The sequence below is a fragment of the Giraffa tippelskirchi genome, chromosome 12 (genome assembly GCF_054371585.1).
Source record: "Giraffa tippelskirchi isolate mGirTip1 chromosome 12, T2T-mGirTip1v1.2.pri, whole genome shotgun sequence".
NCBI lineage: Eukaryota > Metazoa > Chordata > Mammalia > Artiodactyla > Giraffidae > Giraffa > Giraffa tippelskirchi.
Window position 1 is genome coordinate 71,229,087 of NC_137286.1, and position 24,697 is coordinate 71,253,783.

The window sequence follows — 24,697 nt, forward strand, 5'->3', positions numbered from 1 at the left end:
ATAATTTTGTTCATTGGTTTGTTAGGGAATCTTGGTAATATTTGAGTTTCCTGGGGAGCATGGGCACATGACCTGGCCCTGGCCAATCGGTGCGTTCCACCTCCCTGGCCACTGTGATTGGCTCCGGACTGGGGCAGTGCCCAATCGGGGCCCAGGGCCGGGCCTCACGTTGGAAGCCAGGGGAAGACGAGCTCTCGTCCTGCTGGGGTAGGGGAAGGGGTGGGGCCGGGGGAGGTCAGGCTCCAGCAGTGGGAGGGGCTTGAGGTCCGCCTGCGGCAGTTGGTGACCTTCCTGCTCCCCTCAGGGCAGAGCCGCCGGCCTGAGAATGAGGGCGCTGCTGAGCCCAGGGGCTGGGATGGCCCATTGCTGCTGTGGTCCCAGAGCTCCACCCGAGACCTGACGGAGGCCGTCTGCCCGTGAGTCCTCTCCCGCTTGTCTGTCAGCTTGTTTGAACCATGCTGGGTTTTCTGCCCAGCCGGCTAAGGGGAGTCCCTGGAAATGCAAGGGTGTGGGTTTTGGCAGACTTCAGGGAAGACATGCCAGATGAGCCTGGGAGACTCCAGCTTAATCTGGATTCAGGAGATATCTCTTCGGGCCAGCTAGTAATTGTAGGATAAGCCTAATGAGTCTTCACAGGATGAAGAGAGTAACGTGCCAAGGTAGCAATCGATGTCCTCATTCGAGAGGATGATGAAGCTGGTGCTCAGAGAAGGGGGGAACTTGGCCACAGCAAGGAGGTGTGCACCCAGACGGAACCCCCAGATCCGGCCATTTGAGCTCAGGGAGGCCACTGGTGTGGCTTGTCCCTGTGGCAGGGGCCGAGGCACGCAGCCCACCCTGATTCCTGCGGGGGCCTGACTTGGGAAGTGCCATCTGGTAGCTTTGAGACTCACCAAACCAAATTGCACTGGAGAGAGGAAGGACACCTTCCTTCATCCACCCCCCACCCCCGCCGGATTCCCACATACCCTGACCCCTTTCTCTGGATTTCGGAGCCCTTTCCAGAGTCCCGCTCATATGACCTCATTCGAAGTGCACTGTGGACGAGCTGCCATCTGCAGCTGCTACCACAGCAGCCAAGGGCTTTATCTCCCGAGTACCTCCCTTCCTTTGGAACTTGGGGGCCCTCTACTCCCCACTTGCACACCACAGACCTTTGCTGAGGATTGTGGGGACCCTCACTCAGTTTGCAGCACGTTGTAGCCATCCCTGTCCTCTCAATACCTCCCTTGCAACTCAGCTTGTGAGCTCCTTTGGAGCAGCGTGGCCCACCTGGCTGCAACGGCAGAGACACAGCTGACAGTGAAACAACAGCTTCGATCTGACAGCCGGAAAGCTCTGTCAAAAGGGACCTCCCTCTTCACACCGTAGAGGCTGTAGGAGCCGCCAGGGTTTGGGAACCAGTGCTGGGGCCAAAATGACTCCACAGCTGTTTTCCTTCCTGGGGAGGGTTCTGGCTCGAGTGGGAATGGCTCAAGTCTCCTAAGGTTCTGAAAGCCCACTGTGTGCAGATTCACGGTACACAGAGAGGAGAAGGTGGAGTCCTGCCCTGGAGGTGGTCACAGCTCACGGATGAGCCAGGCAGGCAGGCAGGCAGGCAGGGCATGAGAACACCTGAGCTGCCTTCATGAGTGAGTGGTGTGGGGGCAGAGGAAGAGAAGCCGGTCTGCTCCCTCATGTGGTGCCCAGGGCAGGTTGTCCCCAGAGGAAACCCTTACGACGGTGAGGACTCTCACTGCTGTTTCCCAAGGGGTTCCGTCGGTGCGTGTCTTCCCCGGAGCGGTCAGGCCGTCTCTAAAGTACACTGGCCATGGGCATTGCCTCTCCTTGGAACTTCCCATGTGTTTCTCTTTTGTATGGAACAGTGATTTTTCTAGAGGGGTTCTGGGCCACAAGGTTGTTGGGTCATTTGCTAGCCTTCTGTCATGAAGAACGCTTTCCTGGGCGTTGGGGTGGTTTGTTGTTCCAGCTCCCTTTCTTGGCTTCTTTTGGGAGCTGGTGCAACAAGAGGAGCTCAGCCTCTGCCTTCTGGCTGAGATGTCACCCTTCAAACAGCAATGCCTGACTGGAGATAATGATGGCATTTGCCAAAAGGGCTTCGTTTGGCACATGATATCTTGAAAGGACGTACACCGTCCTTTCAGCTATCAAAGGCTAGTTCAAATGACATAAAAATGAGAACTCTCCAATGGAGTCTTACAGTAGGTGGAGAGTCCGAAAAAAACTCCTTCAGTCATCTCACTGAGAGTCATTGATTGGGGACACCAAGAATATAGGAAGGAATGCAGAAAGAAAAGATGAAATTGTGGTCAGGATCGGGGGGAGGGATGAACAGGGCCTGCTTGCCTTGAACCCAGGCTTTGTTGGCGGGTGGGGCATAAAGATCGAACGGGTCTGAAACTACAGAGTGGTGATGGTAACAGTATCACCAGAGTTGCACAACAGTGTCCCAAATTGCAACAATGATGAAAAAGTTTACTAATCCCAACTTAACCAACAAAAATAGACGAAACCATACAAAAAGTAAAACATCACCAGAAAGGTGGAAACAAACCAAATGCAAAGCAGCTCAGGGGAAAGGAACTCCATGTCCCCTGGGGGCAGACCGAGTTGCCGGCGTCCACGGAGAGCAGACAGGGATGGAGGCTGCAGAGCCGACTGCTCCCCTGGACATGGTGTTTCCGGCAAGGGCTCTGGGTCTCTGTCCAGAGCGGGGGCTCGTTCTTCCTGCAGGGGCGGGTGAGTCATCGTCGGCGTCTGGGTGTTGCGCGGGAGCCAGGGCAGGCTCTCCCTGCCGAGGCGGTGACTCCTCCTCTGCCTCGGGTTCTCCTGCCAAAGCCCGAGCAGGTACAGGTGCACGTGGAGGTGGAGGTTCTGGCTGAGGGGGTGGGACATCAGTGCCTGGGGCTGGGGGTCCTGCAGGCACGGAAATCCGATCTGCCCGGTGTGCTGGCCAGTACCCAGCTGGCCTGGTGTCTCTGCGAGGGCAAGGCTCGGTTCTCCATCTGCCCTCGGTGGATCCCTGGGTCCTGCACCTGGAGCCACCACCTCTGTAGGCACAGGTCTGGGAAGTGGAGCCTGGTTCCAGTTGGAGGCCAGTGCGAGAGCTGGGGGAGAAGCAAAGTTTGCCCACAGACCAGCCTTGGCATGTGCGTATCCCGGGACAGAAAGCTTCCAAGAGATTCCGAAAGAATACCCAGGGTTGGATGTCTTTTGGGACTGAAGTGTGCAAGATGGGGGTGGGGGTGTGAGGCCAGCGCTTGCTGCAGGCCCAGCAGCATCTTTCGGGGACTCGTCCCTGTGTAGCTCAGCACCCCCTCCCCACACACTCCCGTGCACCAGCCCCAGCGTCCTTACCTCTGTGCTCTGGCGTGCTGGGCTCCAGGTCCTCCTGCTGCCTCAGAGGCCGGGGTTCTCGGGACTCTGGGTCGGAGCCGGGTGTGCTGAGCTCCGTGGCAGCCTCAGACTGGGCCGCCGGGTGTATCCTGGGCGGTGTCTCGGCAGCAGGCCTTCCCCGCCTCCGCTTCGCCCCCGGTGGGGCTGATGCCTCCGTGGGCACGCTCACCTGGAGCCTGCACTGGGCCTCACGGGCGGGGGGTTGGTGCTCCGACCCCTCCCTCCGGGAGGTGGACGGGGTGTCCCCGTCCTCGGCCTCATCACGTGGGAAGCTCTGCAACGACAGTGACCGTCAGCCAGCCGTGCTGGGAGTTTTCCGAGCTGGGCCTGGCCAGTGGAGCCGCTGCTTCTGCCTGCTCGAACTTCTCTTCCCAGAAGGGTCAGAGACGTGTGTCTGCTCAGATCCCCACCCGGGAGGAAAGAGACCCACCTGAGGGTGTGAGGTCAGCCTGGGCGGCCGGCCCTGCCCGCACTGTTCCCATCCCAGCCAGCCTGATCTCCCCTGGGGTGTGGACACAACTTGTCCACAGGCTTCTGACCCCACATCCGCCTGGGCTTCCTTGAGGGAGACACACCCCGAGAAACCCGCATCCACACACACAGGCAAAGGACCCGGTGTTTCCGGGTGGCATGGGAGAGGTGGCCTGGCCCGGCCTGGGGCTCCCCGTGTTACCTTTCTGTTTCTCCGGGCAGAGGGCCAGAGGCCTCTCGGGGGTGCCCTGAGCCAACGTCGACAGGGTGCCCACGCACACTGCCTGTGAGCTCTCCTGAGGCCCCGGCCTCTGGGCAGGGGCAAACAGCAGAACATCCTGGCAGCAAGAGATCTGGCTGGGGGCTCCTCTCCGCTCTGGAGGCCTGGATACCCGGGTTGCGGGTTCTGTTGGGTTCTGTTGCTGGCAGGTGACATCATTTCCTGGGGTTCGTGCTGAGGTCCCTTCCCCAAAACTTCCCAAGGGAATCTCTGGGTTTCTGACTGCTCGACCACCCCCCTTAGGCCATGTGCAGGCACATTGACAGCCACACAGCCCAGCCCACAGCCCTGGGGAGGCCTGGGTGCAGCCAGGGCCTGAGCTCCGAGGACCCCGCTGCTCTCAGACCAGGCTCCTTCTTGTCATAAGTGGTGTGGCCCTGGACAAGCATATGCCCCTCAGGGTTTCCCCAGTCTCTCCATCTGCAGAGTGGGGGTCATTCTCCCATCTGTTTCCTAGGTCTGTCGGCCTACGAGCAGCTCCATGCCTCTCCACCTGGGGCCGATATCACGTGGAGCTTGTGCGCTGAGACTTCAGAAAGAAAGACTCCATCCAGGGCTGACACAGCACAGAATGGGGCAGAACGAGGCCTGGATGCGCCGTGGTACCCAGGAAAAGGCACTGCCCCTCCTGACTGTTTTGAGACCCCACATCCAAGTTGGAGGCCCGAAAGGAAGACTCGAAGGTCTCCCTCTCTTATAGAAAAGAGTAGCCAACTTTCTGGTCCTCTGTTTCCATTGAGATTCTGTTCAAGTGTCCCAGCTCGGCTTCTGCGGGTGGCTGAGCTTCTAATGGCTCCCTGCGTTCTTGTCTTTTCCTCTCCAAACCTTCCGTCCTTTTCCCCCTTCTGGGGTGGATGGGCGCTGTCATTGCTTCTACCTTCGAGACAGATTGATGAAAAGTCTGGACCATCGACTCCTTTCCTCTCTTTGGTTCCGTGTCTCTCTCTGGCTGTGTCCCTCTCTTTTCCTTTCTCGATTCAGTCTGTGTCTTCCTCTTTCTCTCTCGTGTGTGGATGGATGGATGCTAGGAATGCACATGTATATGATTAGATGAGGGTTATGTTTTAGGGATGGGTTAGAGGGAGAGAAAGGCTTTAGGTCGGAGTTGGTCATGGGGGAAGGGTCAAGGGTGGTGGTGGTGTTTCTTGGAATCTGAGTGCTGTGCATTCTTCGTCTCTTTCCATATGAACCCCTTCTCAGATACACCACTTGCAAGGAGTCTCTCATGTTCCGTTTCCTATCTTTTGCATCTGTGAATGCTTAGCTTCTCTGTTGTGAAGAGGTTCCATTGGATGGAAACCCATTGGTGTACTTCGTTTCCCTCTTTCCCTTACTTGAAGAGACCCATTTCTACCTCCGCCCAGCAAATGGCAAGGAGACTCTGATGTTAAGGAGCCTTTGACCTATGCTTCTTTCTAGCTATCTCAAGACATCAGTCTTTAGGGTGAGGTTTTTCCCCGATATTGAGGTGGTGTGAGATCAAAACCAATAGAGTTCTTCAGATGTAGCTGTCTGGTTTTCCCATGGCCATTTATTGAAGAGGCTTTCTTGTTCCCATTTGGATATTCTCCCCTTCTGTGTCAGAGATGAGTTGACCATGGATGCCGGGGTTTGTTTCTGGACCCTCAACTTTATTCCATCGATCTGGATCTGTGTGTGTTGCATTCCCAATAGCATACTGTCCTGCTGCTGCCGCTGCGGCTAAGTCACTTCAGTCGTGTCTGACTCTGCGCGACCCCATGGCCTGCAGCCTACCAGGCTCCTCCGTCCAGGGCATTTTCCAGGCAAGAGTACTGGCGTGGTTCGCCATCGCCTTCTCCGATACGCTCCTGAGGATCCTAGTTTGGTCGTCTAATTTCCTTTCACACAACCTTGGATGTCCGTATCGGGGCTTTTTCGTCGGATTGTATTGACAATTTAGGCTCTTTTCTGTTTCCGTAACCCCTTTTGCAATTCTTTGTTCAGTGCGACAATGCATTGGCATTTTGGGAGGAATAGCATCCAAGCTGTGGATTGCCTTGTGGGGCTGTGACATCATTTTCCCAATAGGAATTCTTTCAAGCCCTGAGCACAGCTTCTCTTTCCAGTGATTGGTGTGGGCTTGATCTTCCTTCTTCCATCTCTCGCCGTTTTGTGAGAACAGGTCCTTCCTTCCCTTCTGGGTTAGATGGACTCGTGGGTATCACTTCAGTGCATGGCATTGTCAGTGGGGGTGATAATTCCCTTCTCATTGGAAGACTTTGCTGTGAGTATTAGAAATGCAAGTGATTTCTCTTCCCCTTCCTCCCTGTCCATCTCTCAGAGCCACCGGGAAACAGAGGCCTCATCCAGGGTCACACAGGCCTGAGGGAGTGCAACTAGACTGTTGTTTCTTCAGGCCCTCCATGCTGGACATCATCCGGGATACTCTGTGTGTGTCTTCCTCAGTCTGGTGTCCCTTCAGACCTTTCCCTAGTTTTCACAGGCTTGTTGTGTTGGTGTTCTTTGTCTGTTTGGAGACACATCCTTGAGAAGCTTTGTGTTTCCACTCATTCGTCTCGCGATGTATGACCTGTCTTTTGCTTTTGTAATGAGGTCTTTCCCACAGTAGATATCTTTGATTTTGCAAAGTCCACTGTATTCTCTGGGTTGTTTTGTGGACTGCCTTTTAGTTTTGTGTGTGAAGACTCAAAGCACGTGTCCGGTTTCTGCTCATTGTTCTTCTAGATTTGTGACAAGTTTTCATGGAAACTTTGTCTAGGGATAACTGGAAGTGAACTCGGTGTAAGGTGTCAAGTCTCCATCTCCATTCATGTCATGCCCTGCAGTTTCCAATTCCCTGTTCCTGAGTGGTTTTGGAGACCTTGTGGGAAGTTTGGTTGCATGGGAGTTTGCATTTCCACCTTGAGTAGATTCCCACTGTTCTGCCCTCAGGGACACTGTCAAGGGGGAGTGAGGAGCAGCCTGCACTTCCAGCAGTGACCACACGGTGGGGCGAGTGCTGCTCTCCCCTCTGGGAGCCCCAGGCCACAGGCATCCCAGTGAGGAGCCAGCTCTGTGCTCGGCTGAAAGGAGTTAGACTCTCAGGAGCCTCTGAGCCCTTGCCTTTGGATCACCCAGGGTGGGCATTTACTGTGACAGAAAAAAATTGCCCTGAATTCCATGGACGGAAGAGCCTGGCTGTGTAGAGTTCGTGAGTTGCCGTGAATCAGACACAACTGAGGACACAAAAACTCAATAGACTAAAACACTTTTGGGGGGTGGGGGGAGTGAAAGGGGGTGATGTGGGGTTTTTTTGTCGTATATAATAGCCAAGGGAAATCTAGTTTAAACCTAAATTCACATAGATGGGAAAGGTATAGCTCTCCGTCACCCTATTAAAAAAAAAAAAAAAACTACTTAACTTTTCTGAAAGTTTATTTAGTAGCTTCCTTGAGCAGTTCATTGTGAAGCATTTTTTTTTTTTCTGTGACATCGGCCTCATTAAAAAGTACGGTTTGCCTTTACTGGATAATTTTGTTCATTGGTTTGTTAGGGAATCTTGGTAATATTTGAGTTTCCTGGGGAGCATGGTCACATGACCTGGCCCTGGCCAATCGGTGCGTTCCACCTCCCTGGCCACTGTGATTGGCTCCGGACTCGGGCAGTGCCCAATCGGGGCCCAGGGCCGGGCCTCACGTTGGAAGCCAGGGGAAGACGAGCTCTCGTCCTGCTGGGGTAGGGGAAGGGGTGGGGCCGGGGGAGGTCAGGCTCCAGCAGTGGGAGGGGCTTGAGGTCCGCCTGCGGCAGTTGGTGACCTTCCTGCTCCCCTCAGGGCAGAGCCGCCGGCCTGAGAATGAGGGCGCTGCTGAGCCCAGGGGCTGGGATGGCCCGTTGCTGCTGTGGTCCCAGAGCTCCACCCGAGAACTGACGGAGGCCGTCTGCCCGTGAGTCCTCTCCCGCTTGTCTGTCAGCTTGTTTGAACCATGCTGGGTTTTCTGCCCAGCCGGCTAAGGGGAGTCCCTGGAAATGCAAGGGTGTGGGTTTTGGCAGACTTCAGGGAAGACATGCCAGATGAGCCTGGGAGACTCCAGCTTAATCTGGATTCAGGAGATGTCTCTTCGGGCCAGCTAGTAATTGTAGGATAAGCCTAATGAGTCTTCACAGGATGAAGAGAGTAACGTGCCAAGGTAGCAATCGATGTCCTCATTCGAGAGGATGATGAAGCTGGTGCTCAGAGAAGGGGGGAACTTGGCCACAGCAAGGAGGTGTGCACCCAGACGGAACCCCCAGATCCGGCCATTTGAGCTCAGGGAGGCCACTGGTGTGGCTTGTCCCTGTGGCAGGGGCCGAGGCACGCAGCCCACCCTGATTCCTGCGGGGGCCTGACTTGGGAAGTGCCATCTGGTAGCTTTGAGACTCACCAAACCAAATTGCACTGGAGAGAGGAAGGACACCTTCCTTCATCCACCCCCCACCCCCGCCGGATTCCCACATACCCTGACCCCTTTCTCTGGATTTCGGAGCCATTTCCAGAGTCCCGCTCATATGACCTCATTCGAAGTGCACTGTGGACGAGCTGCCATCTGCAGCTGCTACCACAGCAGCCAAGGGCTTTATCTCCCGAGTACCTCCCTTCCTTTGGAACTTGGGGGCCCTCTACTCCCCACTTGCACACCACAGACCTTTGCTGAGGATTGTGGGGACCCTCACTCAGTTTGCAGCACGTTGTAGCCATCCCTGTCCTCTCAATACCTCCCTTGCAACTCAGCTTGTGAGCTCCTTTGGAGCAGCGTGGCCCACCTGGCTGCAACGGCAGAGACACAGCTGACAGTGAAACAACAGCTTCGATCTGACAGCCGGAAAGCTCTGTCAAAAGGGACCTCCCTCTTCACACCGTAGAGGCTGTAGGAGCCGCCAGGGTTTGGGAACCAGTGCTGGGGCCAAAATGACTCCACAGCTGTTTTCCTTCCTGGGGAGGGTTCTGGCTCGAGTGGGAATGGCTCAAGTCTCCTAAGGTTCTGAAAGCCCACTGTGTGCAGATTCACGGTACACAGAGAGGAGAAGGTGGAGTCCTGCCCTGGAGGTGGTCACAGCTCACGGATGAGCCAGGCAGGCAGGCAGGCAGGCAGGGCATGAGAACACCTGAGCTGCCTTCATGAGTGAGTGGTGTGGGGGCAGAGGAAGAGAAGCCGGTTTGCTCCCTCATGTGGTGCCCAGGGCAGGTTGTCCCCAGAGGAAACCCTTACGACGGTGAGGACTCTCACTGCTGTTTCCCAAGGGGTTCCGTCGGTGCGTGTCTTCCCCGGAGCGGTCAGGCCGTCTCTAAAGTACACTGGCCATGGGCATTGCCTCTCCTTGGAACTTCCCATGTGTTTCTCTTTTGTATGGAACAGTGATTTTTCTAGAGGGGTTCTGGGCCACAAGGTTGTTGGGTCATTTGCTAGCCTTCTGTCGTGAAGAACGCTTTCCTGGGCGTTGGGGTGGTTTGTTGTTCCAGCTCCCTTTCTTGGCTTCTTTTGGGAGCTGGTGCAACAAGAGGAGCTCAGCCTCTGCCTTCTGGCTGAGATGTCACCCTTCAAACAGCAATGCCTGCCTGGAGATAATGATGGCATTTGCCAAAAGGGCTTCGTTTGGCACATGATATCTTGAAAGGACGTACACCGTCCTTTCAGCTATCAAAGGCTAGTTCAAATGACATAAAAATGAGAACTCTCCAATGGAGTCTTACAGTAGGTGGAGAGTCCGAAAAAAACTCCTTCAGTCATCTCACTGAGAGTCATTGATTGGGGACACCAAGAATATAGGAAGGAATGCAGAAAGAAAAGATGAAATTGTGGTCAGGATCGTGGGGAGGGATGAACAGGGCCTGCTTGCCTTGAACCCAGGCTTTGTTGGCGGGTGGGGCATAAAGATCGAACGGGTCTGAAACTACAGAGTGGTGATGGTAACACAGTATCACCAGAGTTACACAACAGTGTCCCAAATTGCAACAATGATGAAAAAGTTTACTAATCCCAACTTAACCAACAAAAATAGACGAAACCATACAAAAAGTAAAACATCACCAGAAAGGTGGAAACAAACCAAATGCAAAGCAGCTCAGGGGAAAGGAACTCCATGTCCCCTGGGGGCAGACCGAGTTGCCGGCGTCCACGGTGAGCAGACAGGGATGGAGGCTGCAGAGCCGACCGCTCCCCTGGACATGGTGTTTCCGGCAAGGGCTCTGGGTCTCTGTCCAGAGCGGGGGCTCGTTCTTCCTGCAGGGGCGGGTGAGTCATCGTCGGCGTCTGGGTGTTGCGCGGGAGCCAGGGCAGGCTCTCCCTGCCGAGGCGGTGACTCCTCCTCTGCCTCGGGTTCTCCTGCCAAAGCCCGAGCAGGTACAGGTGCACGTGGAGGTGGAGGTTCTGGCTGAGGGGGTGGGACATCAGTGCCTGGGGCTGGGGGTCCTGCAGGCACGGAAATCCGATCTGCCCGGTGTGCTGGCCAGTACCCAGCTGGCCTGGTGTCTCTGCGAGGGCAAGGCTCGGTTCTCCATCTGCCCTCAGTGGATCCCTGGGTCCTGCACCTGGAGCCACCACTTCTGTAGGCACAGGTCTGGGAAGTGGAGCCTGGTTCCAGTTGGAGGCCAGTGCTAGAGCTGGGGGAGAAGCAAAGTTTGCCCACAGACCAGCCTTGGCATGTGCGTATCTCGGGACAGAAAGCTTCCAATAGATTCCGAAAGAATACCCAGGGTTGGATGTCTTTTGGGACTGAAGTGTGCAAGATGGGGGTGGGGGTGTGAGGCCAGCGCTTGCTGCAGGCCCAGCAGCATCTTTCCGGGACTCGTCCCTGTGTAGCTCAGCACCCCCTCCCCACACACTCCCGTGCACCAGCCCCAGCGTCCTTACCTCTGTGCTCTGGCGTGCTGGGCTCCAGGTCCTCCTGCTGCCTCAGAGGCCGGGGTTCTCGGGACTCTGGGTCGGAGCCGGGTGTGCTGAGCTCCGTGGCAGCCTCAGACTGGGCCGCCGGGTGTATCCTGGGCGGTGTCTCGGCAGCAGGCCTTCCCCGCCTCCGCTTCGCCCCCGGTGGGGCTGATGCCTCCGTGGGCACGCTCACCTGGAGCCTGCACTGGGCCTCACGGGCGGGGGGTTGGTGCTCCGACCCCTCCCTCCGGGAGGTGGACGGGGTGTCCCCGTCCTCGGCCTCATCACGTGGGAAGCTCTGCAACGACAGTGACCGTCAGCCAGCCGTGCTGGGAGTTTTCCGAGCTGGGCCTGGCCAGTGGAGCCGCTGCTTCTGCCTGCTCGAACTTCTCTTCCCAGAAGGGTCAGAGACGTGTGTCTGCTCAGATCCCCACCCGGGAGGAAAGAGACCCACCTGAGGGTGTGAGGTCAGCCTGGGCGGCCGGCCCTGCCCGCACTGTTCCCATCCCAGCCAGCCTGATCTCCCCTGGGGTGTGGACACAACTTGTCTGCAGGCTTCTGACCCCACATCCGCCTGGGCTTCCTTGAGGGAGACACACCCCGAGAAACCCGCATCCACACACACAGGCAAAGGACCCGGTGTTTCCGGGTGGCATGGGAGAGGTGGCCTGGCCCGGCCTGGGGCTCCCCGTGTTACCTTTCTGTTTCTCCGGGCAGAGGGCCAGAGGCCTCTCGGGGGTGCCCTGAGCCAACGTCGACAGGGTGCCCACGCACACTGCCTGTGAGCTCTCCTGAGGCCCCGGCCTCTGGGCAGGGGCAAACAGCAGAACATCCTGGCAGCAAGAGATCTGGCTGGGGGCTCCTCTCCGCTCTGGAGGCCTGGATACCCGGGTTGCGGGTTCTGTTGGGTTCTGTTGCCGGCAGGTGACATCATTTCCTGGGGTTCGTGCTGAGGTCCCTTCCCCAAAACTTCCCAAGGGAATCTCTGGGTTTCTGACTGCTCGACCACCCCCTTTAGGCCATGTGCAGGCACATTGACAGCCACACAGCCCAGCCCACAGCCCTGGGGAGGCCTGGGTGCAGCCAGGGCCTGAGCTCCGAGGACCCCGCTGCTCTCAGACCAGGCTCCTTCTTCTCATAAGTGGTGTGGCCCTGGACAAGCATATGCCCCTCAGGGTTTCCCCAGTCTCTCCATCTGCAGAGTGGGGGTCATTCTCCCATCTGTTTCCTAGGTCTGTCGGCCTACGAGCAGCTCCATGCCTCTCCACCTGGGGCCGATATCACGTGGAGCTTGTGCGCTGAGACTTCAGAAAGAAAGACTCCATCCAGGGCTGACACAGCACAGAATGGGGCAGAACGAGGCCTGGATGCGCCGTGGTACCCAGGAAAAGGCACTGCCCCTCCTGACTGTTTTGAGACCCCACATCCAAGTTGGAGGCCCGAAAGGAAGACTCGAAGGTCTCCCTCTCTTATAGAAAAGAGTAGCCAACTTTCTGGTCCTCTGTTTCCATTGAGATTCTGTTCAAGTGTCCCAGCTCGGCTTCTGCGGGTGGCTGAGCTTCTAATGGCTCCCTGCGTTCTTGTCTTTTCCTCTCCAAACCTTCCGTCCTTTTCCCCCTTCTGGGGTGGATGGGCGCTGTCATTGCTTCTACCTTCGAGACAGATTGATGAAAAGTCTGGACCATCGACTCCTTTCCTCTCTTTGGTTCCGTGTCTCTCTCTGGCTGTGTCCCTCTCTTTTCCTTTCTCGATTCAGTCTGTGTCTTCCTCTTTCTCTCTCGTGTGTGGATGGATGGATGCTAGGAATGCACATGTATATGATTAGATGAGGGTTATGTTTTAGGGATGGGTTAGAGGGAGAGAAAGGCTTTAGGTCGGAGTTGGTCATGGGGGAAGGGTCAAGGGTGGTGGTGGTGTTTCTTGGAATCTGAGTGCTGTGCATTCTTAGTCTCCTTCCATATGAACCCCTTCTCAGATACACCACTTGCAAGGAGTCTCTCATGTTCCGTTTCCTATCTTTTGCATCTGTGAATGCTTAGCTTCTCTGTTGTGAAGAGGTTCCATTGGATGGAAACCCATTGGTGTACTTCGTTTCCCTCTTTCCCTTACTTGAAGAGACCCATTTCTACCTCCGCCCAGCAAATGGCAAGGAGACTCTGATGTTAAGGAGCCTTTGACCTACGCTTCTTTCTAGCTATCTCATGACATCAGTCTTTAGGGTGAGGTTTTTCCCCGATATTGAGGTGGTGTGAGATCAAAACCAATAGCGTTCTTCAGATGTAGCTGTCTGGTTTTCCCATGGCCATTTATTGAAGAGGCTTTCTTGTTCGCATTTGGATATTCTCCCCTTCTGTGTCAGAGATGAGTTGACCATGGATGCCGGGGTTTGTTTCTGGACCCTCAACTTTATTCCATCGATCTGGATCTGTGTGTGTTGCATTCCCAATAGGATACTGTCCTGCTGCTGCCGCTGCGGCTAAGTCACTTCAGTCGTGTCTGACTCTGCGCGACCCCATGGCCTGCAGCCTACCAGGCTACTCCGTCCAGGGCATTTTCCAGGCAAGAGTACTGGCGTGGGTCGCCATCGCCTTCTCCGATACGCTCCTGAGGATCCTAGTTTGGTCGTCTAATTTCCTTTCACACAACCTTGGATGTCCGTATCGGGGCTTTTTCGTCGGATTGTATTGACAATTTAGGCTCTTTTCTGTTTCCGTAACCCCTTTTGCAATTCTTTGTTCAGTGCGACAATGCATTGGCATTTTGGGAGGAATAGCGTCCAAGCTGTGGATTGCCTTGTGGGGCTGTGACATCATTTTCCCAATAGGAATTCTTTCAAGCCCTGAGCACAGCTTCTCTTTCCAGTGATTGGTGTGGGCTTGATCTTCCTTCTTCCATCTCTCGCCGTTTTGTGAGAACAGGTCCTTCCTTCCCTTCTGGGTTAGATGGACTCGTGGGTATCACTTCAGTGAATGGCATTGTCAGTGGGGGTGATAATTCCCTTCTCATTGGAAGACTTTGCTGTGAGTATTAGAAATGCAAGTGATTTCTCTTCCCCTTCCTCCCTGTCCATCTCTCAGAGCCACCGGGAAACAGAGGCCTCATCCAGGGTCACACAGGCCTGAGGGAGTGCAACTAGACTGTTGTTTCTTCAGGCCCTCCGTGCTGGACATCATCCGGGATACTCTGTGTGTGTCTTCCTCAGTCTGGTGTCCCTTCAGACCTTTCCCTAGTTTTCACAGGCTTGTTGTGTTGGTGTTCTTTGTCTGTTTGGAGACACATCCTTGAGAAGCTTTGTGTTTCCACTCATTCGTCTCGCGATGTATGACCTGTCTTTTGCTTTTGTAATGAGGTCTTTCCCACAGTAGATATCTTTGATTTTGCAAAGTCCACTGTATTCTCTGGGTTGTTTTGTGGACTGCCTTTTAGTTTTGTGTGTGAAGACTCAAAGCACGTGTCCGGTTTCTGCTCATTGTTCTTCTAGATTTGTGACAAGTTTTCATGGAAACTTTGTCTAGGGATAACTGGAAGTGAACTCGGTGTAAGGTGTCAAGTCTCCATCTCCATTCATGTCATGCCCTGCAGTTTCCAATTCCCTGTTCCTGAGTGGTTTTGGAGACCTTGTGGGAAGTTTGGTTGCATGGGAGTTTGCATTTCCACCTTGAGTAGATTCCCACTGTTCTGCCCTCAGGGACACTGTCAAGGGGGAGTGAGGAGCAGCCTGCATTTCCAGCAGTGAGCACACGGTGGGGCGAGTGCTGCTCTCCCCTCTGGGAGCCCCAGGCCACAGGCATCCCAGTGAGGAGCCAGCTCTGTGCTCGGCTGAAAGGAGTTAGTCTCTCAGGAGCCTCTGAGCCCTTGCCTTTGGATCACCCAGGGTGGGCATTTACTGTGACAGAAAAAAATTGCCCTGAATTCCATGGACGGAAGAGCCTGGCTGTGTAGAGTTCGTGAGTTGCCGTGAATCAGACACAACTGAGGACACAAAAACTCAATAGACTAAAACACTTTTGGGGGGTGGGGGAGTGAAAGGGGGTGATGTGGGGTTTTTTTGTCGTATATAATAGCCAAGGGAAATCTAGTTTAAACCTAAATTCACATAGATGGGAAAGGTATAGCTCTCCGTCACCCTATTAAAAAAAAAAAAAACTACTTAACTTTTCTGAAAGTTTATTTAGTAGCTTCCTTGAGCAGTTCATTGTGAAGCATTTTTTTTTTTTTTCTGTGACATCGGCCTCATTAAAAAGTACGGTTTGCCTTTACTGGATAATTTTGTTCATTGGTTTGTTAGGGAATCTTGGTAATATTTGAGTTTCCTGGGGAGCATGGTCACATGACCTGGCCCTGGCCAATCGGTGCGTTCCACCTCCCTGGCCACTGTGATTGGCTCCGGACTGGGGCAGTGCCCAATCGGGGCCCAGGGCCGGGCCTCACGTTGGAAGCCAGGGGAAGACGAGCTCTCGTCCTGCTGGGGTAGGGGAAGGGGTGGGGCCGGGGGAGGTCAGGCTCCAGCAGTGGGAGGGGCTTGAGGTCCGCCTGCGGCAGTTGGTGACCTTCCTGCTCCCCTCAGGGCAGAGCCGCCGGCCTGAGAATGAGGGCGCTGCTGAGCCCAGGGGCTGGGATGGCCCGTTGCTGCTGTGGTCCCAGAGCTCCACCCGAGAACTGACGGAGGCCGTCTGCCCGTGAGTCCTCTCCCGCTTGTCTGTCAGCTTGTTTGAACCATGCTGGGTTTTCTGCCCAGCCGGCTAAGGGGAATCCCTGGAAATGCAAGGGTGTGGGTTTTGGCAGACTTCAGGGAAGACATGCCAGATGAGCCTGGGAGACTCCAGCTTAATCTGGATTCAGGAGATATCTCTTCGGGCCAGCTAGTAATTGTAGGATAAGCCTAATGAGTCTTCACAGGATGAAGAGAGTAACGTGCCAAGGTAGCAATCGATGTCCTCATTCGAGAGGATGATGAAGCTGGTGCTCAGAGAAGGGGGGAACTTGGCCACAGCAAGGAGGTGTGCACCCAGACGGAACCCCCAGATCCGGCCATTTGAGCTCAGGGAGGCCACTGGTGTGGCTTGTCCCTGTGGCAGGGGCCGAGGCACGCAGCCCACCCTGATTCCTGCGGGGGCCTGACTTGGGAAGTGCCATCTGGTAGCTTTGAGACTCACCAAACCAAATTGCACTGGAGAGAGGAAGGACACCTTCCTTCATCCACCCCCCACCCCCGCCGGATTCCCACATACCCTGACCCCTTTCTCTGGATTTCGGAGCCATTTCCAGAGTCCCGCTCATATGACCTCATTCGAAGTGCACTGTGGACGAGCTGCCATCTGCAGCTGCTACCACAGCAGCCAAGGGCTTTATCTCCCGAGTACCTCCCTTCCTTTGGAACTTGGGGGCCCTCTACTCCCCACTTGCACACCACAGACCTTTGCTGAGGATTGTGGGGACCCTCACTCAGTTTGCAGCACGTTGTAGCCATCCCTGTCCTCTCAATACCTCCCTTGCAACTCAGCTTGTGAGCTCCTTTGGAGCAGCGGGGCCCACCTGGCTGCAACGGCAGAGACACAGCTGACAGTGAAACAACAGCTTCGATCTGACAGCCGGAAAGCTCTGTCAAAAGGGGCCTCCCTCTTCACACCGTAGAGGCTGTAGGAGCCGCCAGGGTTTGGGAACCAGTGCTGGGGCCAAAATGACTCCACAGCTGTTTTCCTTCCTGGGGAGGGTTCTGGCTCGAGTGGGAATGGCTCAAGTCTCCTAAGGTTCTGAAAGCCCACTGTGTGCAGATTCACGTTACACAGAGAGGAGAAGGTGGAGTCCTGCCCTGGAGGTGGTCACAGCTCATGGATGAGCCAGGCAGGCAGGCAGGCAGGCAGGGCATGAGAACACCTGAGCTGCCTTCATGAGTGAGTGGTGTGGGGGCAGAGGAAGAGAAGCCGGTCTGCTCCCTCATGTGGTGCCCAGGGCAGGTTGTCCCCAGAGGAAACCCTTACGACGGTGAGGACTCTCACTGCTGTTTCCCAAGGGGTTCCGTCGGTGCGTGTCTTCCCCGGAGCGGTCAGGCCGTCTCTAAAGTACACTGGCCATGGGCATTGCCTCTCCTTGGAACTTCCCATGTGTTTCTCTTTTGTATGGAACAGTGATTTTTCTAGAGGGGTTCTGGGCCACAAGGTTGTTGGGTCATTTGCTAGCCTTCTGTCGTGAAGAACGCTTTCCTGGGCGTTGGGGTGGTTTGTTGTTCCAGCTCCCTTTCTTGGCTTCTTTTGGGAGCTGGTGCAACAAGAGGAGCTCAGCCTCTGCCTTCTGGCTGAGATGTCACCCTTCAAACAGCAATGCCTGCCTGGAGATAATGATGGCATTTGCCAAAAGGGCTTCGTTTGGCACATGATATCTTGAAAGGACGTACACCGTCCTTTCAGCTATCAAAGGCTAGTTCAAATGACATAAAAATGAGAACTCTCCAATGGAGTCTTACAGTAGGTGGAGAGTCCGAAAAAAACTCCTTCAGTCATTTCACTGAGAGTCATTGATTGGGGACACCAAGAATATAGGAAGGAATGCAGAAAGAAAAGATGAAATTGTGGTCAGGATCGGGGGGAGGGATGAACAGGGCCTGCTTGCCTTGAACCCAGGCTTTGTTGGCGGGTGGGGCATAAAGATCGAACGGGTCTGAAACTACAGAGTGATGATGGTAACACAGTATCACCAGAGTTACACAACAGTGTCCCAAATTGCAACAATGATGAAAAAGTTTACTAATCCCAACTTAACCAACAAAAATAGACGAAACCATACAAAAAGTAAAACATCACCAGAAAGGTGGAAACAAACCAAATGCAAAGCAGCTCAGGGGAAAGGAACTCCATGTCCCCTGGGGGCAGACCGAGTTGCCGGCGTCCACGGTGAGCAGACAGGGATGGAGGCTGCAGAGCCGACCGCTCCCCTGGACATGGTGTTTCCGGCAAGGGCTCTGGGTCTCTGTCCAGAGCGGGGGCTCGTTCTTCCTGCAGGGGCGGGTGAGTCATCGTCGGCGTCTGGGTGTTGCGCGGGAGCCAGGGCAGGCTCTCCCTGCCGAGGCGGTGACTCCTCCTCTGCCTCGGGTTCTCCTGCCAAAGCCCGAGCAGGTACAGGTGCACGTGGAGGTGGAGGTTCTGGCTGAGGGGGTGGGACATCAGTGCCTGGGGCTGGGGGTCCTGCAGGCACGGAAATCCGATCTGCCCGGTGTGCTGGCCAGTACCCAGCTGGCCTGGTGTCTCTGCGAGGGCAAGGCTCGGTTCTCCATCTGCCCTCGGTGGATCCCTGGGTCCTGCACCTGGAGCCACCACCTCTGTAGGCACAGGTCTGGGAAGTGGAGCCTGGTTCCAGTTGGAGGCCAGTGCTAGAGCTGGGGGAGAAGCAAAGTTTGCCCACAGACCAGCCTTGGCATGTGCGTATCCCGGGACAGAAAGCTTCCAAGAGATTCCGAAAGAATACCCAGGGTTGGATGTCTTTTGGGACTGAAGTGTGCAAGATGGGGGTGGGGGTGTGAGGCCAGTGCTTGCTGCAGGCCCAGCAGCATCTTTCGGGGACTCATCCCTGTGTAGCTCAGCACCCCCTCCCCACACACTCCCGTGCACCAGCCCCAGCGTCCTTACCTCTGTGCTCTGGCGTGCTGGGCTCCAGGTCCTCCTGCTGCCTCAGAGGCCGGGGTTCTCGGGACTCTGGGTCGGAGCCGGGTGTGCTGAGCTCCGTGGCAGCCTCAGACTGGGCCGCCGGGTGTATCCTGGGCGGTGTCTCGGCAGCAGGCCTTCCCCGCCTCCGCTTCGCCCCCGGTGGGGCTGATGCCTCCGTGGGCACGCTCACCTGGAGCCTGCACTGGGCCTCACGGGCGGGGGGTTGGTGCTCCGACCCCTCCCTCCGGGAGGTGGACGGGGTGTCCCCGTCCTCGGCCTCATCACGTGGGAAGCTCTGCAACGACAGTGACCGTCAGCCAGCCGTGCTGGGAGTTTTCCGAGCTGGGCCTGGCCAGTGGAGCCGCTGCTTCTGCCTGCTCGAACTTCTCTTCCCAGAAGGGTCAGAGACGTGTGTCTGCTCAGATCCCCACCCGGGAAGAAAGAGACCCACCTGAGGGTGTGAGGTCAGCCTGGGCGGCCGGCCCTGCCCGCACTGTTCCCATCCCAGCCAGCCTGATCTCCCCTGGGGTGTGGACACAACTTGTCCGCAGGCTTCTGACCCCACATCCGCCTGGGCTTCCTTGAGGGAGACACACCCCGAGAAACCCGCATCCACACACACAGGCAAAGGACCCGGTGTTTCCGGGTGGCATGGGAGAGGTGGCCTGGCCCGGCCTGGGGCTCCCCGTGTTACCTTTCTGTTTCTCTGGGCAGAGGGCCAGAGGCCTCTCGGGGGTGCCCTGAGCCAACGTCGACAGGGTGCCCACGCACACTGCCTGTGAGCTCTCCTGAGGCCCCGGCCTCTGGGCAGGGGCAAACAGCAGAACATCCTGGCAGCAAGAGATCTGGCTGGGGGCTCCTCTCCGCTCTGGAGGCCTGGATACCCGGGTTGCGGGTTCTGTTGGGTTCTGTTGCCGGCAGGTGACATCATTTCCTGGGGTTCGTGCTGAGGTCCCTTCCCCAAAACTTCCCAAGGGAATCTCTGGGTTTCTGACTGCTCGACCACCCCCCTTAGGCCATGTGCAGGCACATTGACAGCCACACAGCCCAGCCCACAGCCCTGGGGAGGCCTGGGTGCAGCCAGGGCCTGAGCTCCGAGGACCCCGCTGCTCTCAGACCAGGCTCCTTCTTGTCATAAGTGGTGTGGCCCTGGACAAGCATATGCCCCTCAGGGTTTCCCCAGTCTCTCCATCTGCAGAGTGGGGGTCATTCTCCCATCTGTTTCCTAGGTCTGTCGGCCTACGAGCAGCTCCATGCCTCTCCACCTGGGGCCGATATCACGTGGAGCTTGTGCGCTGAGACTTCAGAAAGAAAGACTCCATCCAGGGCTGACACAGCACAGAATGGGGCAGAACGAGGCCTGGATGTGCCGTGGTACCCAGGAAAAGGCACTGCCCCTCCTGACTGTTTTGAGACCCCACATCCAAGTTGGAGGCCCGAAAGGAAGACTCGAAGGTCTCCCTCTCTTATAGAAAAGAGTAGCCAACTTTCTGGTCCTCTGTTTCCATTGAGATTCTGTTCAAGTGTCCCAGCTCGGCTTCTGCGGGTGGCTGAGCTTCTAATGGCTCCCTGCGTTCTTGTCTTTTCCTCTCCAAACCTTCCGTCCTTTTCCCCCTTCTGGGGTGGATGGGCGCTGTCATTGCTTCTACCTTCGAGACAGATTGATGAAAAGTCTGGACCATCGACTCCTTTCCTCTCTTTGGTTCCGTGTCTCTCTCTGGCTGTGTCCCTCTCTTTTCCTTTCTCGATTCAGTCTGTGTCTTCCTCTTTCTCTCTCGTGTGTGGATGGATGGATGCTAGGAATGCACATGTATATGATTAGATGAGGGTTATGTTTTAGGGATGGGTTAGAGGGAGAGAAAGGCTTTAGGTCGGAGTTGGTCATGGGGGAAGGGTCAAGGGTGGTGGTGGTGTTTCTTGGAATCTGAGTGCTGTGCATTCTTCGTCTCTTTCCATATGAACCCCTTCTCAGATACACCACTTGCAAGGAGTCTCTCATGTTCCGTTTCCTATCTTTTGCATCTGTGAATGCTTAGCTTCTCTGTTGTGAAGAGGTTCCATTGGATGGAAACCCATTGGTGTACTTCGTTTCCCTCTTTCCCTTACTTGAAGAGACCCATTTCTACCTCCGCCCAGCAAATGGCAAGGAGACTCTGATGTTAAGGAGCCTTTGACCTACGCTTCTTTCTAGCTATCTCATGACATCAGTCTTTAGGGTGAGGTTTTTCCCCGATATTGAGGTGGTGTGAGATCAAAACCAATAGCGTTCTTCAGATGTAGCTGTCTGGTTTTCCCATGGCCATTTATTGAAGAGGCTTTCTTGTTCCCATTTGGATATTCTCCCCTTCTGTGTCAGAGATGAGTTTGCCATGGATGCCGGGGTTTGTTTCTGGACCCTCAACTTTATTCCATCGATCTGGATCTGTGTGTGTTGTTGTATTCCCAATAGCATACTGTCCTGCTGCTGCCGCTGCGGCTAAGTCACTTCAGTCGTGTCTGGCTCTGCGCGACCCCATGGCCTGCAGCCTACCAGGCTCCTCCGTCCAGGGCATTTTCCAGGCAAGAGTACTGGCGTGGGTCGCCATCGCCTTCTCCGATACGCTCCTGAGGATCCTAGTTTGGTCGTCTAATTTCCTTTCACACAACCTTGGATGTCCGTATCGGGGCTTTTTCGTCGGATTGTATTGACAATTTAGGCTCTTTTCTGTTTCCGTAACCCCTTTTGCAGTTCTTTGTTCGGTGCGACAATGCATTGGCATTTTGGGAGGAATAGCATCCAAGCTGTGGATTGCCTTGTGGGGCTGTGACATCATTTTCCCAATAGGAATTCTTTCAAGCCCTGAGCACAGCTTCTCTTTCCAGTGATTGGTGTGGGCTTGATCTTCCTTCTTCCATCTCTCGCCGTTTTGTGAGAACAGGTCCTTCCTTCCCTTCTGGGTTAGATGGACTCGTGGGTATCACTTCAGTGCATGGCATTGTCAGTGGGGGTGATAATTCCCTTCTCATTGGAAGACTTTGCTGTGAGTATTAGAAATGCAAGTGATTTCTCTTCCCCTTCCTCCCTGTCCATCTCTCAGAGCCACCGGGAAACAGAGGCCTCATCCAGGGTCACACAGGCCTGAGGGAGTGCAACTAGACTGTTGTTTCTTCAGGCCCTCCGTGCTGGACATCATCCGGGATACTCTGTGTGTGTCTTCCTCAGTCTGGTGTCCCTTCAGACCTTTCCCTAGTTTTCACAGGCTTGTTGTGTTGGTGTTCTTTGTCTGTTTGGAGACACATCCTTGAGAAGCTTTGTGTTTCCACTCATTCGTCTCGCGATGTATGACCTGTCTTTTGCTTTTGTAATGAGGTCTTTCCCACAGTAGATATCTTTGATTTTGCAAAGTCCACTGTATTCTCTGGGTTGTTTTGTGGACTGCCTTTTAGTTTTGTGTGTGAAGACTCAAAGCACGTGTCCGGTTTCTGCTCATTGTTCTTCTAGATTTGTGACAAGTTTTCATGGAAACTTTGTCTAGGGATAACTGGAAGTGAACTCGGTGTAAGGTGTCAAGTCTCCATCTCCATTCATGTCATGCCCTGCAGTTTCCAATTCCCTGTTCCTGAGTGGTTTTGGAGACCTTGTGGGAAGTTTGGTTGCATGGGAGTTTGCATTTCCACCTTGAGTAGATTCCCACTGTTCTGCCCTCAGGGACACTGTCAAGGGGGAGTGAGGAGCAGCCTGCACTTCCAGCAGTGACCACACGGTGGGGCGAGTGCTGCTCTCCCCTCTGGGAGCCCCAGGCCACAGGCATCCCAGTGAGGAGCCAGCTCTGTGCTCGGCTGAAAGGAGTTAGACTCTCAGGAGCCTCTGAGCCCTTGCCTTTGGATCACCCAGGGTGGGCATTTACTGTGACAGAAAAAAATTGCCCTGAATTCCATGGACGGAAGAGCCTGGCTGTGTAGAGTTCGTGAGTTGCCGTGAATCAGACACAACTGAGGACACAAAAACTCAATAGACTAAAACACTTTTGGGGGGTGGGGGGAGTGAAAGGGGGTGATGTGGGGTTTTTTTGTCGTATATAATAGCCAAGGGAAATCTAGTTTAAACCTAAATTCACATAGATGGGAAAGGTATAGCTCTCCGTCACCCTATTAAAAAAAAAAAAAAACTACTTAACTTTTCTGAAAGTTTATTTAGTAGCTTCCTTGAGCAGTTCATTGTGAAGCATTTTTTTTTTTTTTTTTTCTGTCACATCGGCCTCATTAAAAAGTACGGTTTGCCTTTACTGGATAATTTTGTTCATTGGTTTGTTAGGGAATCTTGGTAATATTTGAGTTTCCTGGGGAGCATGGTCACATGACCTGGCCCTGGCCAATCGGTGCGTTCCATCTCCCTGGCCACTGTGATTGGCTCCGGACTGGGGCAGTGCCCAATCGGGGCCCAGGGCCGGGCCTCACGTTGGAAGCCAGGGGAAGACGAGCTCTCGTCCTGCTGGGGTAGGGGAAGGGGTGGGGCCGGGGGAGGTCAGGCTCCAGCAGTGGGAGGGGCTTGAGGTCCGCCTGCGGCAGTTGGTGACCTTCCTGCTCCCCTCAGGGCAGAGCCGCCGGCCTGAGAATGAGGGCGCTGCTGAGCCCAGGGGCTGGGATGGCCCGTTGCTGCTGTGGTCCCAGAGCTCCACCCGAGACCTGACGGAGGCCGTCTGCCCGTGAGTCCTCTCCCGCTTGTCTGTCAGCTTGTTTGAACCATGCTGGGTTTTCTGCCCAGCCGGCTAAGGGGAATCCCTGGAAATGCAAGGGTGTGGGTTTTGGCAGACTTCAGGGAAGACATGCCAGATGAGCCTGGGAGACTCCAGCTTAATCTGGATTCAGGAGATATCTCTTCGGGCCAGCTAGTAATTGTAGGATAAGCCTAATGAGTCTTCACAGGATGAAGAGAGTAACGTGCCAAGGTAGCAATCGATGTCCTCATTCGAGAGGATGATGAAGCTGGTGCTCAGAGAAGGGGGGAACTTGGCCACAGCAAGGAGGTGTGCACCCAGACGGAATCCCCAGATCCGGCCATTTGAGCTCAGGGTGGCCACTGGTGTGGCTTGTCCCTGTGGCAGGGGCCGAGGCACGCAGCCCACCCTGATTCCTGCGGGGGCCTGACTTGGGAAGTGCCATCTGGTAGCTTTGAGACTCACCAAACCAAATTGCACTGGAGAGAGGAAGGACACCTTCCTTCATCCACCCCCCACCCCCGCCGGATTCCCACATACCCTGACCCCTTTCTCTGGATTTCGGTGCCATTTCCAGAGTCCCGCTCATATGACCTCATTCGAAGTGCACTGTGGACGAGCTGCCATCTGCAGCTGCTACCACAGCAGCCAAGGGCTTTATCTCCCGAGTACCTCCCTTCCTTTGGAACTTGGGGGCCCTCTACTCCCCACTTGCACACCACAGACCTTTGCTGAGGATTGTGGGGACCCTCACTCAGTTTGCAGCACGTTGTAGCCATCCCTGTCCTCTCAATACCTCCCTTGCAACTCAGCTTGTGAGCTCCTTTGGAGCAGCGTGGCCCACCTGGCTGCAACGGCAGAGACACAGCTGACAGTGAAACAACAGCTTCGATCTGACAGCCGGAAAGCTCTGTCAAAAGGGACCTCCCTCTTCACACCGTAGAGGCTGTAGGAGCCGCCAGGGTTTGGGAACCAGTGCTGGGGCCAAAATGACTCCACAGCTGTTTTCCTTCCTGGGGAGGGTTCTGGCTCGAGTGGGAATGGCTCAAGTCTCCTAAGGTTCTGAAAGCCCACTGTGTGCAGATTCACGGTACACAGAGAGGAGAAGGTGGAGTCCTGCCCTGGAGGTGGTCACAGCTCACGGATGAGCCAGGCAGGCAGGCAGGCAGGCAGGGCATGAGAACACCTGAGCTGCCTTCATGAGTGAGTGGTGTGGGGGCAGAGGAAGAGAAGCCGGTCTGCTCCCTCATGTGGTGCCCAGGGCAGGTTGTCCCCAGAGGAAACCCTTACGACGGTGAGGACTCTCACTGCTGTTTCCCAAGGGGTTCCGTCGGTGCGTGTCTTCCCCGG

The 24,697-nt window shown here is 55.2% G+C and overlaps 3 protein-coding genes and 1 long non-coding RNA gene across 4 annotated transcripts in view; 1 reads left to right on the top strand and 3 right to left on the bottom strand.

Annotated features, from left to right (window-relative positions):
* Positions 1–24,697, top strand: part of LOC145529707 (uncharacterized) — a 1,704,434-nt gene that overhangs the window by 786,897 nt on the left and 892,840 nt on the right. Inside the window, exons 101-104 of the long non-coding RNA XR_014071296.1 lie at positions 305–416; positions 7,941–8,052; positions 15,578–15,689; positions 23,224–23,335. This is a non-coding gene — a long non-coding RNA (uncharacterized LOC145529707). The remainder of the gene's footprint in view (positions 1–304; positions 417–7,940; positions 8,053–15,577; positions 15,690–23,223; positions 23,336–24,697) is intronic.
* On the bottom strand, positions 2,455–4,262 carry LOC145529654 (uncharacterized). Its single transcript, XM_081550252.1, has 3 exons — positions 4,070–4,262; positions 3,358–3,670; positions 2,455–3,107 (listed from the first exon to the last, which is right to left on the bottom strand). The coding sequence occupies exons 1-3, from the start codon at positions 4,202–4,204 to the stop codon at positions 2,479–2,481; spliced, it is 1,077 nt and encodes a 358-aa protein (XP_081406378.1). The 5' UTR covers positions 4,205–4,262; the 3' UTR covers positions 2,455–2,478.
* LOC145529653 (uncharacterized) lies at positions 10,093–11,877 on the bottom strand. The gene is made up of 3 exons (XM_081550251.1): positions 11,708–11,877; positions 10,996–11,308; positions 10,093–10,745 (listed from the first exon to the last, which is right to left on the bottom strand). The coding sequence occupies exons 1-3, from the start codon at positions 11,840–11,842 to the stop codon at positions 10,117–10,119; spliced, it is 1,077 nt and encodes a 358-aa protein (XP_081406377.1). The 5' UTR covers positions 11,843–11,877; the 3' UTR covers positions 10,093–10,116.
* LOC145529639 (uncharacterized) lies at positions 17,733–19,537 on the bottom strand. Its single transcript, XM_081550236.1, has 3 exons — positions 19,345–19,537; positions 18,633–18,945; positions 17,733–18,382 (listed from the first exon to the last, which is right to left on the bottom strand). The coding sequence occupies exons 1-3, from the start codon at positions 19,477–19,479 to the stop codon at positions 17,754–17,756; spliced, it is 1,077 nt and encodes a 358-aa protein (XP_081406362.1). The 5' UTR covers positions 19,480–19,537; the 3' UTR covers positions 17,733–17,753.

Excerpts from the sequence above, each read along its gene's own strand:
- LOC145529639 (XM_081550236.1), bottom strand. The coding sequence starts at position 19,479 with ATGTTCTGCTGTTTGCCCCTGCCCAGAGGCCGGGGCCTCAGGAGAGCT. Across the intron at positions 18,946-19,344 it reads CTGCCCAGAGAAACAGAAAG|AGCTTCCCACGTGATGAGGC; the intron begins GTAACACGGGGA and ends CTGTCGTTGCAG. Across the intron at positions 18,383-18,632 it reads CAGCACGCCAGAGCACAGAG|CTCTAGCACTGGCCTCCAAC; the intron begins GTAAGGACGCTG and ends CTTCTCCCCCAG.
- LOC145529654 (XM_081550252.1), bottom strand. The coding sequence starts at position 4,204 with ATGTTCTGCTGTTTGCCCCTGCCCAGAGGCCGGGGCCTCAGGAGAGCT. Across the intron at positions 3,671-4,069 it reads CTGCCCGGAGAAACAGAAAG|AGCTTCCCACGTGATGAGGC; the intron begins GTAACACGGGGA and ends CTGTCGTTGCAG. Across the intron at positions 3,108-3,357 it reads CAGCACGCCAGAGCACAGAG|CTCTCGCACTGGCCTCCAAC; the intron begins GTAAGGACGCTG and ends CTTCTCCCCCAG.
- LOC145529653 (XM_081550251.1), bottom strand. The coding sequence starts at position 11,842 with ATGTTCTGCTGTTTGCCCCTGCCCAGAGGCCGGGGCCTCAGGAGAGCT. Across the intron at positions 11,309-11,707 it reads CTGCCCGGAGAAACAGAAAG|AGCTTCCCACGTGATGAGGC; the intron begins GTAACACGGGGA and ends CTGTCGTTGCAG. Across the intron at positions 10,746-10,995 it reads CAGCACGCCAGAGCACAGAG|CTCTAGCACTGGCCTCCAAC; the intron begins GTAAGGACGCTG and ends CTTCTCCCCCAG.